The sequence below is a fragment of the Rhinolophus sinicus genome, linkage group LG06, assembly GCF_036562045.2.
Source record: "Rhinolophus sinicus isolate RSC01 linkage group LG06, ASM3656204v1, whole genome shotgun sequence".
NCBI classification, from domain to species: domain Eukaryota; kingdom Metazoa; phylum Chordata; class Mammalia; order Chiroptera; family Rhinolophidae; genus Rhinolophus; species Rhinolophus sinicus.
In genome coordinates, this window is record NC_133756.1 from 138,231,124 (window position 1) to 138,252,897 (window position 21,774).

The window sequence follows — 21,774 nt, forward strand, 5'->3', positions numbered from 1 at the left end:
AAACACATATATGTGCATCTATATTGTTGGGAGAGAGAGGAGAGAATGAGAGAAAACTCTGAACTTGTAACAGCAATTGTCTTTGAGTTGTTATCTTTAAAAATACTTTCACTTTCTCTTTATTTTGTATTGATCACGCGTTATTTGAAAATCAAAAGCAGAATTGGGAACAATAAATAGGGAGTTGAAAAATGCTATTGTTAAGAGCAGAGGAAGGATTGGAATAGGAGGAGCAGCATAAGCAGAAGTTTCGCATCTGGATTAGATCATGTGCTCGTATGGGCAGCAACCACGGCACTGAGAAGTAAGTTGAACATAGATATGTCATACGTGTATCTAGGAAAACTCGCTACTGAGAAATTATCTGACTTCAGATGTTTTCGTATCGGTATATAAGGAGAGTTCATATATGCATATGGAGTTCTATTTATGTTTATTCCATTGTATTGTCTAAAAATACAGTTAACATCTTTTTAAAAGACATGTATTCATCAATAAAGCAAATATTCTTTAGGAGATTTATTCATTAAAAAAATTACAAGAGGGATTAAGTGACTAGAAAAGAATATTTTTAGGATTCCTAAATAGAGGCCTTTGGACTTACATTGTAACTATGTTTATGTTTTTTCTTGGTGATGTCACTGCATTGGAAAGCAATATTTTCAAAAACTGTAAATGCTTGCCAGAGTGCTCAAAATGTCTATGTGTTTATAGATGTAATGTTTCATCTCAGTCTTTCTTAGGTAAGCCATTCTTCTTTTGGTAACAAGAAGCTATGCAGGGTACTGCCTTCAACGGATTTCTCATTCTGACATGAGGTGTTAAAGTTTAGCAGAGGCTACTGGCATTTTTGACACTTAAGTAAAATGTTTTTCTTTAATGAACATTTAAGCAGCCATCCCAAAAAGAAAGGGATCCTGCAATATGGGCAAGATTAGAGAAGCTACTACTCTTGATGAAATTAGACCTTGGAATCTGTCATCTTTGTTTGATAGGGTCTTAAAGTGGTACTGGGTCAAAACCGGCAGACAGCAGGGATGGCTTTTAGTGGGGAAAAAATAGCATTATCTAAATATGTCTAAATATATGTTGAACTGTTTATTCAGAATTATCTCGAATGCTATGTGCTCCTAGTCCATCATCACTTGATGCAGTTCCCACACTGCAACCTTATTTGTAAGGACTCTTTGGTTACTTACAACTGTTTGGCTTCCAAAGTCTCTAAAAAAATCAGTCATAACAATCTTTTATCCCAAAAACCACTGTATTCTTAATTCCCTTTATTCCTACGCCATGGTGGTTCCTAATAGTGGGAGGTTAAAAAACTTCAAAACTCTAGCTCCCCAAAACTCTGCTTGGAAAGCAGATTATTTATCCTGTGTAAACTCATCTGCAGTGAGCAGCTCCAGTCAGATGCCCTGCCTTGGAATGGACCGAGTTCCCAGAGACTATTATGAAATTCATGTTTTTTTCTGCTTTCTCCCTTATATGTAATTTATTCCTGTGCATCACCTCTTTATCATAAAGGAATTATGGAAATGGTGAAAGAGAGACACTAGCCAATTGGGGATTTGGGGGAGTCTGAATCGCTATAATTTTAAGGATCATATATAAGTTTTGGGAATGAATTATTGACTGTATTTGCTAACCCTCCTATCTGATCGAACTTATACACACACCATATATCAGACACTAGACTGTGCAACACATAAACAGTTGTAAACGACAAAGATATGGTCTCTATCTTCATGGAATTGTCATGTATAAGTAGGTGGTGGTAAAACGGCTCAGCAAAAAAAAAAAAAGCATTTGCTGATTTCCGTGATGTAAATACTCCTCTTGGCCTATTTAAGCTACCAGTGTGACCAAAATTTCTGAAATTTTACAAATCGGTTCTTGTGAGCACGTGCAAGTTGGCAACTAGGGAAAGATCTCAGTTTAAAGATGGGTATTCAGAAAAGGGAAGCAGGGTGTCAGAATGCTTCATTGCCAGGCGGCCCCACAAAGTCCCAGAATAAGGAACCAGCTGTGTTTCTTGTTCTCCCTCACCACTTTATTTTTGCTTTTGGTTATGGAAAGATAATCATAAGAAATTCTGCTTTTTTGACCCAGCTCATCCACATCCTCTCCACACCCAGATGGAAAACAGGTGAATTTTAATCCATTCTTCCTACCTAGTCCCCGTCTCCATTTCCGTGTCCATCTTCTACCAAACAGCACTAGACTTAGGGCAGCCCCCCTCTGCAGTTTATAATTTTCTAAAGTTTTCTTAAAAACAAAAAATAATATAAAAGTTCAAAACAAAACATTCAACCGTCTGTACATTTTTTATTAACTGATACCTTATGCTAAGGATATTTAATTTGTTCATAAGTACAGTTTAATATTTTCTCTAAATATCATTTATAAGTTCTAAAGCCAAAGAATGGCACCTTTAAATCAGTCCTAAAAAGGACAAGGGCTTCTCTGTTTTCCAGTTTCTCATTCCAATATGGATAAGAACAAATATGTCGATTATGAGCCATGAGCCATGTGCCGTGACCTAGGAATGACTTAGTTATCTAGGATTAAAATGGTGTTTGATAAAATTGGGGTCTCCTCGAAGCATTAGAATGAGACCAAGCTTTAGCGTTTCAGGAATGGGTTAGGGAGCTGAGATGTGTGTACCTTCGACTCTTTCTCCACTCCCCTGTGTCACTTCTAGAGTGAGTGTTCATAGATGTTTCTGCCTCAATGGTTATGATACCATATGATCTGTATTATTTTCTTCTAGTTTATATATTTATAGTTTTTTGGCTTTTTTATTTATTTTTTTTTTTTGGCATGTCCCTGAACTTACACAGTCATTCTACTTATATGTTATCTGATTAGTAGAATCTATTTTTTCAGTTAAGCTACCTTTGGTCAGTCCCATCTTGTGTGATAACTTCCTATATTACCTTCTGGTCAGTAGTTATCTCTTTATACGTGTAATTAAAAATGCTTGTTATTTGCCTGACAGTCATTTGTCATTTAAAACCTGCCTCCTTGTTGTATTAAAATACTCCTCCTTTATACGTATGTATTCCTCATCCTGTTCCCCACTCAAAGTATCATCATGGGATAATTACAACAGTAAGTTCGCTGCCTTCCCTGTCCCCTGATCACTTTAGATAAATCCACTTACTTATGCCCATGGCTGGACTGTAAGGCTATGTGTGTCACGTGCACTGTTCTCTCATTCCTAAAATAGTAACCAGGACAGAAGAACACTAAATCAATACTTGTTAAGGAGTGCTTAATTCTATACTGTAGGGAATATTTTTATTTTATTTTGTGAATGAGGAAACCAATGAGCACAGAGAGTAGTAAAATCCAGGTCCAGGTAACTAGTTAACAGGCAAGTCCAGAATTCAAATCCAGATTTTTCTACCTCCAAAAAATGAACATTTAATTCTAGGCTGCACTGACTCCCATATGATGAAAAGAGAGAATGGAAGTAAAGAAACAGGCATAATTTGCAGCACATAATAGGTGCTAAATAAACGTGTTTATTCAAAGTGAAGCATACAGGACTTCAGTTTAGTACACATTTTATTTTTCCAATTGCCGTTCACCCCTCTATCCCCAATCACTTGAACAAGTATCTGGGGCATAGTAGGCACAAAAAAGAGATCTGTTGAATGATAAATGCCTTTGTTTTTCCAGCATGTACCTCAAAGTAGTTGCTAAGTGCCTTAGGGGTGTGTGTGTGTGTGTGTGTGTGTGTGTGTGTGTGTGTGTGTGTGTTTTAGGTTAATGAAAGTTGCACCATTGAGTTTTTTATTTTATTTTATTGGGGGAGGGGAACAGGACTTTATTGGGGAACAGTGTGTACTTCCAGGACTTCTTTCCAAGTCAAGTTGTTGTCCTTGCAATCTTAGTGGTGGAGGGTGCTGTTCAGCTTCAAGTTGTTGTCCTTTCAGTCTTAGTAGTGGAGGGTGCAGCTCAGCTCCAGGTCCAGTTGCCATTGTTAGTTGCAGAGGGTGCAGCCCACCATCCCTTGTGGGAGTCGAACCAGCAACCTTGTGGTTGAGAGGACGTGCTCCAACCAACTGAGCCATCTGGGAGCTAGGCGGCAGCTCAGCTCAAGGTGCTGTGTTCAATGTTAGTTGTAGGGGGTGCAGCCCACCATCCCTTGTGGGAGTCAGAGGAGTCAAACCTGCAATCTTGTGGTTGAGAGTCCACTGGCCCATGTGGGAATCGAACTGGCAGCCTTCGGAGTTAGGAGCATGGAGCTCCAACCGCCTGAGCCACCAGGCCGGCCTGACTGAGTTTTAATAATCTGGCTTTCATGAGATGTGATTTGTTTCCATCCTTGTTTATTGACATATTTTTTTGTTGTCCATACAGGAGCATGCTGGGTAAGGATTGCTCTGGGCAGCTCCAGGAACAATATTGGCTAAAAGATAAGCCACAGTTATGGTCTTCCAAACACTTCACAAAATTACAAGGGTGTGTTTAGCTTTTAAACAGGGGTGCTTTATAAAAGATTTGCATCAGTAAATCAGCAGCAGCGAGCCAGTTTTTCTGCCTTTCAAGCTAACGTCCTGACCAAGCCTGCCTTGTGTTTTTATTTCTACTTTAACTGATGAATTATCTATTACTTTTAGCTGGCTTTAAAACAGAGCTGTCGTTAAATAAACATGCAGCTTTTACATGCTAAAAATGACACAAGCCAGTCCACCTCTGGACCTGAGATCACTAACATCCGTCTTTAAAAGGTCTGCATCTTTGTCCTGTCCCCCTTTCCTCTGCCTTCCTTGATCACAACCCTGAGGGAATATAACTCACTGGCTTAAGGTCAGATGCCCAAGGCACTGCCACCTGGCCTCCGTAGGGCATTTCCTTCTTCCCTTTCCAACATCAAAATGCCAATCAGCTTGTCTCAAGTCTTGCTCTTGGCCAAGGAGAAAAATAAACCCAGATTAGGTTTAATTTAAACTAAAGGTTAGTGGCTTGTTATGGCTCCATGTTTGCCAAAGCATAGTTTTCAAAATAATTTTTAAGCCGCAAAGTCTTAAAACTTATAATTTAAAAATTATTAATTAACATGACCTTACTTGAATGTGTGTTAGAAAAACATAACAAGCACACTAAACTTCTTATTTTTAGGTTAACATTATTTTGGCAAAGGCTTTTTTTTTTTTTTTTTTAAGAAAGTGTAATCTAAAGAAAAAATACTCAGCAGTTAGCTATCGCAAAATATACACTATATTCAAGTTTGGGAAACAATGCCATTTGTACCTTGTCTCATCACTTTCCAGATGGCAGTTATCGTTTATCTAGCACCTAAAAAGTCTGGCATTCATGCTAGATATTTTAAGACATCAGGCGCCATCTTCACAATTTTTCAGGGAACTAAATAGGACTTATTATCACCATTTGCTAAATGAAGATGTTTAAACATTAGTTAAGGGTCTGTGCATGGTATTTGTGATAAGAAGTAGAGGTGGGTCTTCATCGTTGGTAGCCCAACTACAATGTTATCTCCCCTCACACAATTAGAGAAATATGACTGCTCCACTCACCTCGGTTTCAAACACGAAGTGCTTGTGTTGGTTGTTCAGTCTCCAAAAAGGAAAGATTAGTAGGTGAAAAGGAACTGTTGGGTACTTCGCTAATGTCCCTTTTTCTTATAAATTCAAATGGCTCTACTGTTAGTGTAGCTGTGGGATTTCCAAAGCATTTGGAGGATCTGTTGTAAGAGATTCAACCCCTTTCTGCTAAGGCTTGCCAAGGGGAGCCTAGTTTACAGAGGCAGGTGTTCTTACAACAGGAGGGTCTGAAGACTGCCTGATTCAGAGGTTCTTAGCCTGGTGTCCAGGGAGCGCTATGGCGCTCTCACATGAGGTCCAGGGGGTCCAGGAATGCTCTGAAATCGTGTGCGTAATTATATGAATGTGTAACTATGTGCTTGTTTTTTTCTCGGGATATTGCCTATTACCAAAGAAGGATTAAAAACCACTGGTTTTGTCTTGACTTATCCTTGTACAAGTTAGAAACTAAACTACCAACACTGGAGAAGCCTATACAAGTACAAATAGCCAGGGGCATAATCTTAAATGATACCCAAGGGGACCTCAGAGAGTTCATCTTTCTAGCTGTTTATAAAATGTCAGACTTTTAACAGCAAGAGTTATTCTAGTATTGGAAAGAACGAAGCTTGTGATAAAATAGACATTAATATTGGAGGGTATATTTTCAATGCCAACTTTCCAAAGTTTCCAACAAGACCTAATATATGTTTACTATGAGTAGATTGTTTGTAGCCAGTGTGACAAAGGTCATCTGCTTTATGAATTTAGCAAAAATAGTTGTTCTTCCTCTTGCTGGGTCTCAAGAGATTCTTGACTTATTGATAGAGCTTTTTAGAGAAGAGGAAAGAGGAACATGACACTGCTGGGTCACGATAAATAATTTTCTGCAAATGTACCGTGTTTCCCCAAAAATAAGACCTAGCCAGACCATCAGCTGTAATGTGTCCCTCGGAGTAAAAATTAATATAAGACCCAGTCTTAGTTTACTATAAGACCAGGTCTTATAATATATCATATCATATCATATCATATCATATATCATATCATATCATATCATATCATATCATATCATATCATATCATATCATATCATATCATATCATATATAGTATAGTACCAGGTGTAATATAGTATAATATAATATAATACCGGGTCTGATATTAATTTTTGCTCCAAAAGACACATTAGAGCTGATGGTCCGGCTAGGCCTTATTTTCGGGGAAACACAGTAGGGAGCACCGCCTAGTGCTCATCTTTTCCACAGGAGCCAATGCATTTCTCATCAGATCAAATCCATCTTGTTGTGAAGGTTATGGCAGATTTTATTCTCTGCTTTCTGAGAGTATGTGATTAAGGATACACACCTAGTAGTTTAGAATCCTCTGCCTTGGAGCATATGGGAGTATCCTAATTTCCTCGTGTCGTCAAGGACACTGATGACAATACTGAGCAGTTATTCCGTGCCAGAAACTTTGATACCCTGATGGGAAAGTCTGCTGTTTCCAGTTAAATATGCAAGTGAAACAGTAGCCTTTGACCAGGGTAATGTCCTGGGCCATTCCCGTGTTGCAGAGATATTTTTCCCCGTTCTGTATTTTGACTTAACATTTTTGTTTCGCATTTGCAGAAGTGCAGATGAATTCAACCTGCCCTTGTAGAATTTGACCTCTCTGTATTAAGAGTCCCCTTCTTTGCAGGCATCTGCCTGCCTTTCATCTGCTAGGAATCTAGAGCCAAAAGAAGGGAGCATCTTAATATTTCAAGTACACTAACTACTGAGGTGTTCTAAAAATATCTTGGGCAGACTGAGCCATCTGGCTCATTCCCCATTGTGTGCTTGTCGCCCAGCACACAGAAGAGTGTTAATACAAAAGTTAATATAGATCCTGCAAATGTTCTCGGGGTAAAAGCGACCTGTGAGCAGGTATGCAGCTGACCTCTCCATTTCTGATTTCTGCTGCATCCTGGACTTCACCTCTCAAGCCCTCATTATCTTGTAAATTCCTTGATACATTTTAAGATTTTGCCTTGCATGATTTTTGCTTGTTTTCATGGGACAGATTGATCCGAATATCTATAAATAGTGTAGTATTTTTTAGGAATGTATTCATTGGACTTGTAAGATTACCAATAATTTAAGTTAGTTTCCTAAGCACATGTTGGAAATCATCAGGTGCTTCTTCATTATAAACACTCTTTTGTTTTGTTTTGAGAGCTGTGTAAAAGAGAGTGTGGCATTCAGGCATCCATGTGACAAGTAATCATGTTGGTGTTACTAGTAATGGATGTAGTATTCAAGCAGTGTTAACTGATTTTTTTCAAACTCCTTCTGAAATTCATTTTCTCAAACTCCTTTACAATAAAAATGGCGTTTGATTTTGTTTTGCATTTAAAATTTGATCTTTTAGTCTAAAAATTTCATTCTCAAACTTTCAGTAAATTCTTAAGTATATTTTCTTGGTATTTCCAATGAACACCGACAAAAATGCAGAATAGCTTCAGTCTGGGTTTAAGAGGAGTTTATGTGGAAAGTTGTCTCAGACGTGGAACCTGACTGTTCACATCTGTTCAGCATGTGAGCTCTGAGGTGATCATGATTCCTAATGATGCTCCTTGGACCTCATGGGATCCTGTCTGAATCACCCATGATCTAATGTGTCCAATTTAATAGCTCTGATAAGCTTGATTTACCATATTTCATTTTCTAAAATTACGATTTAAGTACAAGTATAGTTGACTAAAGGGAGTACACTGTTCAGTGACCACGATGAAAATTGGAGTTTTACTGTTTAAAGGTCTTTGACTGCAATAACTAATGTGTGTATATACCATTTTACGTTTCACTGTTTAACTCATTTAATTCTTAAAATAGTCCTGCAAAGTTGTTATTGTCCTCATTATACAGGTGAGGAATCCGAGGCTTAAATTATAAGATTTTAATTGCTAATCCCAGATTGTTCATTTAAAAGGTGAACAGCAATGCTGATATTATTGTGATTGTTCTTATTGTTAGCAATGTTATTGCTATCATGAATATTTGGGGTATATTGAAAACTATTATTAGACTATATATGGCTATAACAAGCAGTATCCAGCTCTGAACTTTACTGGATCCGAATTGCTTGCCATGTTCGTTTCAGAATAAATTATCACAGACAAAATTGAAGATTCCTACATAACACTCCCTGATCCTTTCCCTCAGTTTGTCTCAACAGAATTAACCACTATTCTGATTTTGCTGCTTAGTTTTTTTATGCATATTTTTATACTTTTACTACCTATGATATACCCTTCAAACAATATGGAACATTATTTTACAGGTTTTTGAACTATGAAGAATTTGTAATATATTTTATATTACTTTTTTAAAAGTTAAACAACTCTTTAATGGCTACTTAAACAGATACATCATATTCCGTTGTATGACTACAAAACAACTAGCATTAAATGTATCACCACAATCTATTTATTCACTTTCTGGCTGATGGGAAGTTTTATTTGTTTCCAGTCCTCTTCTGTTCCAGGTAATGCAACAATGTTTTGTTTTGTTTTTTCTTTTGTTAAAGGTCTATTGATATAATCACTTTTTTTTTTGCTATTGGATTATTTGCCTATTCATTAAGAGGAGTTACTTATTCTCATATATTCTGGAGAATAATCCTTTATTAGTTGTTTTTTATGAAAAGTATCTTACTGTTAAAGCTTACCTTTCACATTCTTTGTATCTTCTAATGTACAGAAGTTTTATTTGATCTTAGTGGATTTATCACAACGTTACCTTTATTACTGGTGCTGGTGCTTTTTTTTTTTTTTTTCATGTTAAGAACAAACATATAAACAAAACTACTTTTCTACCAAAATCATAAAAACATCCTCCTGTACTTTGTTCTAAATGTTTAAAATGTTATTCTTTTCATATTTTTCTTTCATTCTTTTTCTTTTTTGTGTATTGTATCTTTTTTTTTTTTTTTTTTGCATGAAAGTAACTGGTTTCCTTAGTACCACTAGTTGAACAGTCCATCCTATCCATGAAGAGCACATGAATTTGTAATTTCACCTCAGTCACATGTATGTATGTCCTTTTTCTGGGATCTCTATTCTGTTTCTTATATTGTCTATTCCTACATGAATAGTATGCTGCCTTAATTACTACAGAATTATAACTGGTATTTTAAGGATAAGCCCACTTATCTAGTTCTTTCTCAAAACTTTCCTATTAAAAACACTTTTATCTCTCATATAAGTATTAGAATTAGCTTGTTAAGTTGCATACATACACATAAAACTCTGTTGAGATCTTCATTTAAGTTATATCAGTTTCATAGATGAATCTGAGATTTGAAATGAGTCTTCCTGTGATTAACAGATGCTTTTACATGTATTTTAGGCAAATTTATCCATCTTTTTCTTTTGTGTTCTGCTTGAGAACTATTTACCTACTTTGAGTTCCGATAGTAGCTTCTAGAAGCAATATTTTGTGCGTTTCACATAAATAATTCATATTTTATTGATTTTTAGAGTGTTATTGCAATTAAATTCACATACCATACAATCCATCGCCTATTTGAAATATGCAATTTGATTTTTTAATATATTCATCAGGTTGTGCAACCATCACCACAATATAATTTAAAACATTTTGCCTCCCCAAAAAGAAACCTTGTCCCCATTATCTGTTAAGTTCCATTTTACCCACTCCTCCTCCAGCCCCGGTTCATCTACATTGTAGTACCTGTGTGTCAATATTTAATTCTTTTGTAATGCAAAAGAATATTCTATTGTGTGGATATACATTTTATTTATGTAGTCATATGGTAGAAACTGCTTTTTTTCCTCTTTTTCAGTTTTATAAATAATGCTATTATGAATGTTCCTTTACAACTTTTTGTGTGGATGTGTGTTTTCTCCTGGGTTAAATTGATAATGTGGTAACTCTATGTTTAACATTACGAGTAATCCCCAAACTTTTCCAGAGCTTCTGCACCATTTTACATCCCCAGTAGCAATGTATAAGGGTTCCAATTTCTTCACATCCTTCCTAATGCTAGCTTAGTTTTTGTCTTTTTGATTATAGCCATCATAACAGGTGAGAAATGGTATCTCACCACGGTTTTGACTTGGATTTCCCTAATGATTTGCATTATGTTGAGAAATGTTCAGCGTGCTTTTTGACCATTTTCATGTCTTTTTGGAGAAATCTCTGTTCAAATCCTTTACCTATTATTAATTGGGTTATTTATGCTTTTATTATTATTTATTATATATATTGTGGATATAGTGCCTTTTGAGATATGTGGTTTTCAGATTTTTTTTCCTATTCTGTGGTTTGCTTTTCACTTTGTTGATAGTATATTTTGCAACACAAACATATTTAATTTGTATATAGTCCTAATTATCTGATTTTTTTCCTGTTGTTGTTTTTATTACTTGTGCTCTTGGTGTTGTATCTATAATCATTACCTAAACCAGGGTCCCAAATAGTTACTCATATGTTTTAGTCTAATAATTTTATAGATTTTTTTTATTTCATTTAGTTTGGTGCTCCATTTTGAGCAAATTTTTGTGTATGGTTTAAGTAAGAGTCCAACTTCTTTTGCATGTAGACGCACAGTTCTGCACTATTTTGTTGAAAAGACCTTTTTTTTTTCCTATTTAATTTCCTTAGCACTCTAGTTGCAAGTGAATTGGCCATAAGTGTATGGGTTTATTTCTGGACTAGAACTGATGGTTGAATAAGGTCTAAAGGAGTCAAACTGTTTTTTTCCATGTGGCTATCCTGTTCGCCTGAATAAGCGTAATATAATAAAGAGACCATATTTTCAACTTTCAATACTTTCTAGTTTTCATTTAATTTTATTTCTTTACATTATTAGTTATTTAGAAGTTCTGTGTTTAAATTTATGAATGTTTGTTTTCACTAATATCATTGTTACTGATTTTTAGATGCTACCCAGAGCAGCCACACTATCAACTTGCCTGCATGCTTTATGGTTTTCTACCTCTTTTTTCTACCTGGAAGCTAGAGTTTTACATACTTTCCTGCTAATTCCTTTATGAATTTCAAAATATGTATGTTTATTTTTTCAATTATTTCTATGTGTTTTATTGCATGAGGGTTTTGAAATTATGTGGTTTGCCATATTACTGGAATCATAGCTCTGCTTTTTTTTTTTTTTTTTTTTAATGCCATATTTCTGAAACTTGATGCTAAATGTTACTAGGAACTAGGAAGATTTTACATCTCTGCATGTCCCCATTAGACTTTATTTCATGGTCAAAAAAGGAGTACCACGTCCCAAAGCATGTGCTTTGTACGCCAGTTGATTTGTGAAATTTGATAACATTGAATTAGATCAGAAATTGCTTTTCATTTTGGAATAAGAGAAACCTCTGTCTCCTATTTTCTTCTTCATGATGTTAGAAGTGCTTACTCAGGTAGAAGTAAAGCATCTCAATTGTCATTTACTGTTTTTCCTGAAACGACCTTTGGAGCACTTTGTAGAGTGAATTCATCTGCCAGATATGTGAGTATCATTCTTTATAGAAATAAAGACTCTAGCCAGAGTTAGCTGAAAGTTTTGAGAAATCTTAGAAAACAGCCTCTTGCAGAAACAATGGGAGAAAGACGAGCAATATGGAATGTCAGAGTTACAAGTGCCCTCACTTGTCATAGCACCCACACTTTGATTCATGGTAGGGGGATTGAGCAGCAGGGAGGAAGAGCAGTTGTCTAAAAACACATCAGCAGGGATAGAACCATGTGTAAAACCTGGATCCTTTCATTTCCTTCATTTCATTTTCTTTTCTTTGTTTTTATTTTATTTATTTCCTCTGTTGTGATACTTTCCAAATTGAGAAGTTATCCCCTACTTGTTCTACTGAGGAGTTTGGTAAATGAGACCATAAGCCTTCCTTTCCTTATATAGTATATCATAAGATTTCTTTTTTAAACAACCATTAAATCTTTTAAACCAATCTTTAATTTTTATCTAATCCATAAACCGTCCTGTGACAGACAGCCTCTAGTATGGCCTAAGTGATCCCTGCCTCCTGGTGTTCAGACTGGCTTCTTTCACTTGGCAACTCAGTCATTTTTAAAGCTTCTAAAATTTTAATATGATTTAAAAATAGACCATGAAACTGTGAACGCTGTGAAGTTACCAAGGCATAGGGAGAACAGGCATCTTAAGTCCTACCCATTCCCGAGTGCCTCTCTTCCTCTAAAAGTCTTCTTCCTGGGGGAGGAAAACTCAAGAATTAGATGTACGTCAAGATTGGCGTAAGTTCTGGAATGTCTATGGTGCTTTGTTAGTGTTTGTTTCTGATACACACACACACACATACACACAAGGTCTGAGAAGTTCATGAACTTGTTGCAACGATCTTGCTAAACGTTGTTTGATATTAGAGGGATTATTCACTATGAATTTGTACCAACTGGACAAACAGTTAACCAAGTTTACTATTTGGAAGTGCTGAAAAGGCTGCATGAAAAAGTTAGAATACCTGAACTTTTTGCCAACAATTCATGGCTCTTGCATCACAACAATGCACCAGCTCACAGGGCACTGTCTGTGAGGGAGTTTTCAGCCAGCAAACAAATAACTGTATTGGAACACCTCCCTACTCACCTGATCTGGCCCCCAATGACTTCTTTCTTTACCCGAAGACAAAGGAAATATTAAAAGGAAGACATTTTGATGACATTCAGGACATCAAGGGTAATAGGACAACAGCTCTGATGACCATTCCAGAAAAAGAGTTCCAAAATCGCTTTGAAGGGTGGACTAGGCACTGGCATCGGTGCATAGCTTCCCAAGGGGAGTACGTCAAAGGAGACTGTAGTGATATTCAGCAACGAGGTATGTAGCACTTTTTCTAGGATGAGTCCAAGGGTGCCAAAAAAATATACACACATTTTAAGAAAGGAAAAAACTGTATTAAAATTGTAATAACATATACAATTTGCAAAAGATAAATACAAGTCATGTGTATACATTTTGTTGGCACCCCCAGTATATATATGTCATTTTAAAGCTACCACGTGGAGCAAACAGTTTTGTCCCATCAACTACATACCGCGTGGGCAGGAGAGGTCCATCTGCACTTACCTCTAGGTCACAGTAAGGGGCAGTGGTTTGCATCTTTCCTTGTATTCCCAAAAAATATAAGCAGTGAGAGAGAATAGGCACTGCTCTGTTTCTTCAAAACCTCATTTCTTAATCTGGGGATAACACAGAGCCACACAGCAAGGACATCCACTAAGTGTCAGGTAAAGAGGAGATAACGCGAATCCCTATGGGAATCCCAGATGGGACAAGCTGCCCTTAGGTTACCACCAGGGAAGAAGCTTTGTGTCTGATGTTGGAATTCAGCCCATCTTGTTGCCCCAGCTGTGCCACTGAAAGAACAATCAGCACCTTCTCTCTCTTCTATGCCCAAAGCTCCATGTGTACTGGGATCCTTCCGGGCTCAAGGCGCTGTTTGGTTTCCTTCAGTGATGTACTATTACTCTGTGAATCTTAAAACTTGTTGGTATTTTTTCAAAGTCAATGTGACATTGCTTGCTAAATAGTAAGCCGATCACATTCATCACATTATGGAGGACTTGTTGCCAAGATATCATAAACAGCCTCTGGGGCAAAATGAAGTCAATACCTTATTGTCAATTGATTGAATTCCATGGTCAGTAATGATTTTTAATCAGTAGCATGCCGCCCTTTGGCATTATATCTCATCAGTAGTTGAATATGTAGAGAATGTCAAGACCGTTCCATTTATTTTAAAGTGTGCCTCAATTTCAGCATCTGTGAAATGGGAAAAATAGTACCCATCTCTCAGTTTTTGTGAGCATGAAATGTGTTAATCTTTGCAAAGTGTGTTGAAGAGTAGTTGGTTTCTGCTCAACTTATGTTAGTATTATTATTTCTTTAAATATTACTTTACTAATTATTTTCTCAAATAGCAGTTTTCTTTGGCAGATTATAATTGGAGCTGCCTGGAGATTCTGCCATCAGATAGTAGAACTCCACAGTAACTGCTATAGAGAAGATTTCTATTTCTATAGACCATGCAGACTAAGAGGCAGCGTGGATGTTCTAGCCAGGTTCTAATCAGCAAGTAAAGCCCACAGCTGGATTCCTAAGATTCATAATTAAGGATGAGATGCATAGGAAAATTTGCATAGTAGTTACATTTCTGGCATATCTTAAGTTAAGCTAGGTACATTAAAATACATATGTATTAATATGCTTTTTTTGTTCCCCAGGACACTTAGGAAATTAAAATATTTTTTTCCTATATGTACTATTTTAAAAGGAAAAATTTCTCTGACAGAAAAAAAACAAAACAGAATTTTAATTCAGCAGCACTTACTAAATTTCTACCCGTGTGTGGAATTTCTTCTGAACCACAGTGTATGATGTGTTTTCTGTTAATTCGTTTTTAATAGGTATTATTTTTGTTGTTGAAAATATGTGATTTTCTTGACAAAACTCTTCTCATTTGTATGAAATGGAAAAAATTAAAAAGCTGTTTTGTTTCTCTATAATAGGTAGGGTCACTAACAAGAGATATTTTGTGGAATGGTTTTAAGTCTAAAGTAAATTCAAGTCACATACCAGGGCTGTTTAGATATTTCTCCAATTAAGGACTGTACATCTTGAACTTCTGAGTAAAACATGGCCTCAGACTAACAGCGTCCAGGCTGCTATCTCCTAATTTTTCCTTAATGACTGAGGGAAGAAGATACAGAAACAAACACCAACACTGTAAACTAATGAAAAAGATTTTAGTTATTTGAAGACTTGGGAGGATAGGACTAAGAAACACAAGCCTGGAACACAGACACTTGGCCTCATTACCAGAAATCAGCGTGATGACCACCCAAACTGTGAGAGTTGGACTAATCTGGCCGGTAGTTTGTTCTTATCACTGGGCTTCAACACCACACAGTCAAGGAAACTGAGCATCCACTGCCCTTCTTAAGAGGAGTGTCCCAGAGTCACGCCCTGCAGCCTCTGCCCTGCCTCACCTGTGCCCCTCTCTCTCTCTCTAAATCCAAACAGAAACAGAAATGCCTAGTAATTGGACAGGGCAATAATTGTTTGCATTCTGAATACCAGAATCTGGATAAAAAGAGCATCGTGTGTGAGAGCAGATACAGGCAGCACTGAGACCCATGCATGCTGGCAAGAGTGTAGTCTTTCATGCTGTATACTATAACAAAAGGTGTCATTTTTTAATGCGTAGACCAGTAGTCAGTAATCAAGAAGGTTCCATCTGTACAGAGCCATGTTCCATGACATCGTATAAGAACAGAAATTGCATCAGGGTCCTTCTGTACACAATGGGCTCTACTCTAAGTCAAGGCTGGCATACTGCTAAAGTTGAAAATAAGCATTTCCTATGAATCAGCAATTTTTCTCCTAGGTCCATACCTGATAGAAATGCATGTACATGTGTGTCGCAAGATACATACATGAATGTTTATTATAGCTTTATTTGTGATAGCCAAGACTGGAAATAGCCCAAATAGCCCTTATTAGTAGAAAGCATAAGTAAGTTTTATTATATTCATATAATAATATAACAGTGAAAAAATGAACTACAAATATATGAAAGTTAAGAATGGATTGCACATCTATAATATTACATGAAAGCAGCCACGCACAAAAGACTATTCATTGTATATTTACATTCACATAAAGTTTGATAACAGACAGAAATAAATATAATGTTTAAGGATATATCCTTTGGTGATCAAACAAAGAAAGTAGTGCCATAAATGATAGGATTATGATTACCTTGGGGAGACAGATGTGGAGGGCATCGTGATTGAGAGGATATTAGGTATGGGTGGGGGGGCTTCTGCAGCAGTTGGTGAAGTTCTGTTTCTTTACTTAAATAGGAGCTATTTAGGTATTTATATTAAAATAATTTGTTATTAATTTATTTATTGCACTTTTAATTTCATAGTAAGTCATGTTTCCCAAGTACATGTAAAGAGTACCTGCTTCCTTTGCTCTAATTCCATTCTCACACCAGTATCCTTTAGATCACTTATCTCTGTTTCCATCCATCTTTGTCCTGAGAAAGATAGTTTTCCAAAAAGTGAAAGCGGTCATTTGTGTCATCAGAAAACAAGAAAAATCCCAACATGAATTAACACATGGTGTACATTTTTTTACTTTGTTTTCTTAGGATAATAGCTATTATGTTTTTGATCTTCTAACGTGAGTCAGACAACTTTGGGAGTGCTCTGTGTGTAATATCTCACTTAGTCATAACGATCTTACAATGTTGATGCTATGATTATCTTTATTTAATATGATTAATCTTATGATTATCTTATTAATCATATCTTACTACGATTCTCTTTATAGCTGTAGGAATTGAGACTGAACAGTGGGTTTAAATTGCATGTCTAGTCTGTCTGATTCAGATCTCAGTATAAACAATGTATCAAACTGCCTTTTACTAACTCAAAACTGATTAACCGATAATCAATTAGCTATCACTTAGAGAGTAACCACATGATCTCATTTGGTATGTTTCTTATTGAGAACTGTGGTAAATTCACCAAAATAATATGACCCTTAGTGGCTACTGGCACTCATTAATTAGACTTCCACTGGCTAATCCATTAGAGTTGATTACTTGTCACCTTGTGTTACCCAATGAAATAATCCTAGAAATCGCTATTTTTTTTTTTTTTTTCATTCATTGAGGGAAGGCTGTGCAACACCAGCCTTTTTGTCCTTGAGCCTGGGTGTCTCTGTTACTCTGAATTCACACACTTGAACCTGCTGTTTCTAAAAGGCCCGAGTTCTTGAGGCAGCCTAACCAGTGCCTGTGAGATGACAGTGTCGGGGGGATCTTTTTCGTTGCTTCCCCTGGATGACTCCTTGGCCACTAGATGACCCTGTTTCTCACTTCTTTCACCTTGAGCTGCATACATGTCCCACGCAGGATCCTACAAAGAAGTCTGAGATGCCTTTGTCTGAAATCACCAGATAGCTCTTCAAATGTTAGGGAAATTTCTGAATCTCAAAAATGCCTATATGGGAAAAAATGAAATAGGGTTGGTGGAGATGGTCAAATAGTTTGAAGGAAAATGTGGAGCAAGACCAATATATGTAATAGCTGAGAACATGGACCTGGAGTCAAAATTGGATTCAAGCCCTGGTTCTTCAGTGATCTTGGGCAAAATGCTGGGAAAGCCACCTCTAAGAAGACCAACAGGAAAATCTGTTGATCAATAAAACTAATTTTATTAAAATTACAGCAAGTAAGGATACCAACCTAAGCAGTCTTGCTAGTTGTTCATAAAGGTGAAGTGTTCAAAGGATTTTAGGATGTGGACTGGGAGATTTTAAGGTAAGTCTTGAAAGGCAGGGATTTGGTTAAAAATTGGACAGAGTCTGTGAAAAATACCTGGGTGGGTGGGCACAGCAAGGTGAAGGGCTTAGTACAATCTTGAAAAGCAAGGGTATGGTCTTGTGATCCAGACCTGTTTTAGTTGGATCACAGTCTTATATCCTGGGAGCACATATTTCTTGGAACAAGCAGCTCAGGAATTATTCTTTGGTTTGGTGTCATTGGATGCAGATTTAGGAAAATAATGTCTGGTCTGAATATTATTTAATATAGGAAATTAAGGCTATTTTGTTTCTTAGTATTTATGTGATATTATTTTTATAGGGCCTTACTGAATAAAACGTGTGCATTTTTTATGCCAGCATCAGAGAGCCCATGTTCTGGTATCAGAGTGCCTGATTGCAAATCCTGGAACATTACTTCCTAGCTTGTCTCCTACAGTAGACTTTAAATTTTTAAAATCATCTTTTCCTATCTAATAATTAGATTTTTTTTTAAAAGCATGTTTTGATACTGAATTGCTGGTATCCAAACAGAAGTGACTGAAACCAAAATGCATGTGCTTGTTTAACCCACACCATTAACAATCATTGTTTTATTTGCAGAATGACATGAATTACATAGCATCCAGTGGGCTTCTATTCAAAGATGGGAAAAAGCGGATTGATTACATCCTGGTTTATAGAAAGTCAAACATACAGTATGACAAAAGAAACACATTTGAAAAGAACCTCAGAGCAGAAGGCTTGATGTTGGAAAAGGAGGTAGGTGTTTTAATAATATTAAGTATGCAATATAAGATGCTGGAAGAGATATGATCTCTTAATTTTCAGTATGGAAAGTAGGTAACACAATTTTATAAAATGTATAGTTATTTTCTCCCAAATGTAAAAGAAATGCATATGTATAGTTCTGTTTAAATATATATTCCATTTTTACTCTATGTATTTCTGTAATTTTAAATATTTTTTCAAAGGGCATAACTATTTTTGCAAATTTAAAACTTGAATACAGAATGCTTATACCTATGTAAACTACAAAGCCCCTATGAAAAGAAAAACAAAATGGTGAAAGAAGATAGTTTGCCAAATTGTTAAAGTCTAGGTTTTAATACTGGAACTATGGGTGGTGTTCTTTCCTGGGAGTTTTCTTTTGTGCTTTTAAAAAATACTTTATTTTATTTTATTTCTTTAGAGCAGTTTTAGTTTCACAGCAAAATTGAGATAAAGGTACAGAGATTTCCCGTGTACCCCCTGCCCCCACACATGCATAGCCTCCCCCATTATCAACATCTCCTACCAGAGCGGTACCTTTCTTACTATCGCTAAACCTACGTTGACATATTATTATCATTCAGAGTCCATAGTTTACATTAATGCTCTTTCTTAGTGAGGTACCGTCTATGAGTTTGAACAGATGCAGAATAACACGTATCCATATTGTGATATCATACAGAGTATCTTACTGCTGCAAAAATTCTCTGTGCTCCACCTATGCATCTATCCCAAACTTTTTACTGTCTCCTATAGTTTTGCCTTTTCCAAAACATTATATAGTGGAACCATAGAGTATGTAACCTTCTCAGCTTGGCATTTTTCACTGAGCAATGTGCATTTAAGGTTCCTCCATGTCTTTTCATGGCTTTATAGCACGTTTTTTTTTAGTGCAGAATATTATTCCATTATATTACCTCAGTTCTCTTGTGAAAGATCAGTTGACTTTTATAAGTCAAGTTGATATATACGTGGGTCTGTTTCTGAGCTCACTATTTTGTTCGATTGACCAACTAGTATATTCGTTCACCAATACCACCACTATAGCTTTACAATAACTCTTGGAATCAGATAGTGTCAGTCCTTTAACTTTGTTGTTCTTCAATATTGTGTTGTACTTTCTGAGTCTTTTTCTTCTCCATATCAATTTTATAATCCATTTACCAATATCCACAAAATAACTTGTTGGAATTTTGATTAGCTTTGTATTAAATCTGTAGCTCAAGTTGTTAACATCTTGATAATATTGAGCTCTCCTATCCAATGAACATGGAATATCTCTCCATTTATTTAGATCTTCTTTGATGTTCATCAGAGTTTTGTAGTTTTCCTCATATCGATCTTGGATATATTTTCTTAGATTTATACTTAAGTGTTTAGTTCTTTGGAGGAAAAACTTAAATGGTATTGCATTTGTAATTTCAAATTCCACTCGTGCATTGCTGGTATATAGGAAAACAATTGACTTTTATATATTAACCTTGTATCTTGCAATCCTGCTATAATTACTTATTAGTTACTTATTACAGGAATGTGTGTGTGTGTGCATGAATGCATGCACGTTTAAGCCATTTGAATTTTCTACATAATGATAAGATCATCTGAGAATAAAGACAGTGTTATTTCTTCCTTACCAATCTATATACCATGTACATCTTTTTTGTGTCATACTGTATAAGTTAGTACTTCCAATATAATATTGAAAAGGAGTGGAGACGGGACATTCTTGCCTTGTTCCTGATCATAGTGACAAAGATTCTAATTTCTCACCATTAAGTATGATGTTAGCTGTAGGTTATTTATAAATATTCTCTATCAAGTTGAGGAAGTTCACCTCTATTCCTAGTTTACTCAGAGTTTTTATCATGAACAAGTGTTGGATTTTGTTAAGTGCTTTTAAGTATTACTATGATCATATGATTTTTCCTTTTTAGTCTATTGATGGAATGGATTATGTCAGGTGATTTTGAATGTTGAACCAACCTTACATATTCTGGATGAATCCCAGTTGGTTGTGGTTTATAATTATTTTTATACATTGTTGGATTCTATTTATTAATATTTTGTTGAAGATTTCTGCATTTATACTAATGAGAGATACTGGTCTGTATTTTCATTTTCTTGAATATCTTTGTCAGGTTTTGATGTTAGGATAAGCCTTACCTCAAAGAATTAGTAAGTAAATATTCCCTCTGCTTCTATACCTCGAAAGAGACTGTAGAGAATTGGTACAATTTCTTTCTTAAACATTTGGTGAAAATCATCAGTGTAACCATCAGGGCCTTGTCTTTTGGTTTTAGAAGGTTATTAATTATTGATTCAAACTATATATATATATACCTATTCAGGTTGTGCATCTTTTTGTGTGATTTTCAGCACATTTTGCAGGGAGTTGTTTGTTCATAATACTCCTTCATTAACCTTTTAATTTCCATGGGATCTATAGAGATGCCCCCTTTTTCATTTCTGGTATTGGTAATTTGTGTACTCGCTCTATTTTTCTTACTTAGCCTGGCTACAGACTTATTGATTTATTGATCTTTTCAAAGAACCATCTTTTGTTTTCATTAATTTATTTTCTATTGATTTCCTGTTTTCAATGTTATTGATTTATACTATAATTCTTGTTCTTTCCTTCTGCATACTTTCAGTTTAATGTGCTCATCTTTTTCTAGTTTTCTAAGTGGAAACCTATATTGATGGGTTTAGATCTTTTTTTCTTTTCTAATATATGTATTCTGTGCTATAAATTTCCCTTTAAGTACTGCTTTAACTCTCCTTAAATTTTGAATATTATAATTTTGCTAAATTGTCTTCATTTTTATTTAATCCAAAATACTCTTTGCTCTTGAAATTTTCTTTGTCCCATGTGTTATTTGGAAGTGTGTTCTTTAATCTCCATGTATTTTGGGATTTTCCAGTTATCTTTCTGTTACTGATTTGTAGTTTAATTCCACTGTGGTCTGAGAGCAGACATTGTATGGTTCCTATTATTTTAAATTTGCTATGGTGCATTTTGTGGCTCATAATATTGTCTGTCTTGGTGAATAGTCCATATGAATTTGA

At 35.8% G+C, this 21,774-nt stretch overlaps 1 protein-coding gene across 5 annotated transcripts in view; it reads left to right on the top strand.

The window, feature by feature from the left end:
- Positions 1-21,774, top strand: part of ANO3 (anoctamin 3) — a 331,459-nt gene that overhangs the window by 204,439 nt on the left and 105,246 nt on the right. For all 5 annotated transcript variants that reach the window (XM_074336148.1, XM_074336149.1, XM_019749178.2 and 2 more), the window contains one exon: positions 18,541-18,699. In XM_074336148.1, coding sequence (XP_074192249.1) covers positions 18,541-18,699 — 159 coding nt within the window. The remainder of the gene's footprint in view (positions 1-18,540; positions 18,700-21,774) is intronic.